Source organism: Homalodisca vitripennis, chromosome 4, assembly GCF_021130785.1.
Source record: "Homalodisca vitripennis isolate AUS2020 chromosome 4, UT_GWSS_2.1, whole genome shotgun sequence".
NCBI classification, from domain to species: Eukaryota; Metazoa; Arthropoda; class Insecta; order Hemiptera; family Cicadellidae; genus Homalodisca; species Homalodisca vitripennis.
This window is the reverse complement of record NC_060210.1, coordinates 18,170,659-18,173,727: the sequence shown is the minus strand read 5'-3', so window position 1 is coordinate 18,173,727 and position 3,069 is coordinate 18,170,659. Positions and strand designations below refer to the sequence as shown.

General features: G+C 37.4%; 1 protein-coding gene across 1 annotated transcript; it reads right to left on the bottom strand.

Annotated features, from left to right (window-relative positions):
* Window positions 1–626: 626 nt before the first annotated feature.
* Window positions 627–1,871, bottom strand: LOC124361412 (neurogenic differentiation factor 2-like). The gene has a single exon (XM_046815462.1). It carries the CDS (start codon window positions 1,474–1,476, stop codon window positions 892–894), a length of 585 nt encoding a protein of 194 aa, XP_046671418.1. The 5' UTR covers window positions 1,477–1,871; the 3' UTR covers window positions 627–891.
* Between the last annotated feature and the right edge of the window lie 1,198 nt (window positions 1,872–3,069).

Sequence of the window (3,069 nt, the reverse complement as noted above, 5' to 3'; positions counted from 1 at the left end):
AAATGTTGTATTCCTTAATATAGTGATACTACAATAAAAATATAAAGAAATAGTAATATTAAAGTTACATTTTTAGACGTTTCTCACTTTAGTGGCTAAATCGTTATGAAATTCAATGTACTGTATACAATAATTAATACCACATCATATAATTATTTTCTATACTTGTTATCTATGATTATAGCAATTAGCTGGTATAAGAAACTTAACAATTGAATTATCACCAACTCAGAGGATTGCCTCACTGTAAATGTAACAACTGTATAAATTAAAAAGCTAATAACAACGGTACGTGTCTCCAAGTAAACGCTGCCAAAATTTGTTAAAAATTAATGACACAATATTTATACTTCCTGTTTGTATAAATTTGACACATATATGTGATACTATCAAACCAACGATATAAAGTAAATAAACAATGGAAAAGAGTAAGCTGTATCTAACGTTATTTATAAATTTCTGACTGCATAACGTTTGTTGATTTTAGCAAATGTAGTTGGAAGATTTAAGTATGAGTTAAATATATGTTTAGATTTGAATTTTATAATACTATAGATGAACTTTTATAAAGTACACTTATTATTGAATAAAAAAATAACACAAATTAATCAAAACTTTTGCTGAGGAATAAATTAAAAAGTTATCAATAAATATTGTTTACAGTATTTTTAAGTGTATTATTTACTTTGATGCCCATATTTGCATATCTATAGATTATTAATTGATTTATACAATTTAAAATTGAATTATTTCGATTTCAAGACGTTTAAGTTATTTGTTATGTAAGTTTGTTATTGTAAACAACCAGTTACACAATAAATCGCACTACTGTACTTACAACATCTCCGGGGAGTGTTAGTCTGTAAACTGTCACATGACAACTACCACCTCTCAGTCTCTCTGCAGGAGTTCGTGCAGGGCTGAGATGTATGTCTGGGCCATCTGGAGGGTCTCGAACTTGGACAGCTTGCGGTCATTCCCCAGCGAAGGCACCACGTCCCTGAGGCGGTCGAAGGCGTCATTCAGACTGTTCATCCTTCTGCGTTCTCTCGCGTTGGCGGCGAGCCTCCTCCTCTTCATGACCTCCACGCCGGGAGACTCCGTATCCACCCTCTTCTTCGCGGGTCCATCATCCCCGTCGCTCTCCCCGGGCCACGACGCCAGCCTCGCGGCAGGATAGCACCACTCCTCGGGCACCCGCACTTCCTCGTAGTACCTCCCGTAGTTGTTCTGCACGTAGTCCTTCCCGTGGATCCAAACCGCGGAGTCGCCCTTGTGAGTCGGATCCGGGTACCGCACCACGGTGCAGGATCCCTGGGGCGGAGGTGTGGGGGTGTACGGGGAAGAGTAGAGACTCCCGGGGCTAGACACTGGACTGTGGTAACCATCGGAACACCCATCTCCCTGCGCCTGCTGAGGGACTTCCTGAGGGTAGCAGAGACGCGGGATCAGTTCCGAATACATAACACCACTCATCGTGTCCTGCGGGTTTTACAGCACTAGTAGCACTGAACGGCGTGGTACTTTGTAAAAAAAAAAAAAAAAAAAAAAAAAAAAAAACACTTAAACGAAATCGGAATAATAATGCGCTGTGATTTGCCTACCACAAACGTCTAAGTGCCACATATTTCAACATTTTTATTTTATCGACCAATAGGTATTTTATTTTATTTTTTAATTATGAGTAAAAATATATTAAATTAAATTTTATTTGTTATTACTCAAGACAAAATCGGATAATTGTTGTGAGGTTTCAAAAGCTACTATAAAAGTTGGTATTGTGTCGAGACGTAAACAGAACTGTAGACGACGACGAGATCTCTAAGGCCGTGGCGAAGAATCGGAACACCAGAGATGCTGGCTCGCCGAGATTCAGGCACGTACTGCCGCTGCCTCTGCCGCCAGGACCTGACTTACCTGCTCCCACACGCCGCCAAAGCCACCGACCAATCCTTCGCCTTGTCTTCGCCAATCGTTTAGTCGGTTTTTTGTCCCAATAAATGTGTTCCGATCTGACGTACGACAGACCTTTGTTGTGTACACACTCACTTTGTTCCCTAATTGCTTTCCCAGATCTCGCACTTCTTTTTGGTTTGTCACCTGGAACTGTGTATGATTTTTTTATACAAAAAGGACAATTTTAAGCTACTACTGTGGAGGCAAAAACATATTTCTGACTACTAGTATTTGCTCTTTTTTCTAAATAATATTATTTGTTCAGAATTACTTGGTAAGTAACGTTTCCTTCTGTAAGAGAGTTCGTTTGATTACGACTAACGCATAGGATTTCTTTCTTACTTTTACTAGACATACTAAAAAACTTGGCTGCCAACTTTATAAGATTTCATTTTAGATATGGAATGCTAATGAAGGTAACAGGATTTCTGTGAACATTTTCCATCGTCTAGGAATACGAGAAAATGTATAACTTTATGGTATTACTTAATGATGGGCAATGTCCGGAAAATAACTAAATAACTTATTCCTGCGATATGCAGTAAGTCAAGGATCATAATTTAAATATATTAACTTTTCATTGTCTTACTAGGTACACGTTTCTTCTACTATAGAGAGCTCTTGTAAATGCCATTACTTCGTCTATTTCCTTGCACATTTTACTCTAAGTTTAAATACACTATCATTTATACTATACACATTTCATTTAAAATACATACAACTTATAAACAAATGTTCAACGATTATTGATTATACTTATCTTACCATCAAATCCAATTTTACGCTTTATGTGTACAACTAAGTCGTAGTTTAAATAAATGAACTAAGTTATTTCTGCTTAAAGACTTTTTACTGCAATTTACGCATATCAATCTTTACCATAACCACTTAAATAGTATCATATATTCATCTCCAGGATGATTCACTTCTGACTACAGAAGAAATTGTCCTGGGTGTAACAAAAAGCGGTCGTCACTTCCAGCTGATCAACTCTGTGTGTCCAGGAGCAGCTGATCGCTAACCGGAAATGTAGTATTGGAGTAAATAGACAACTTGATCGATAATTATGATTTTCTGCAAAGGATGCTTGCAGTGGATAAGTAGGAAACCTCA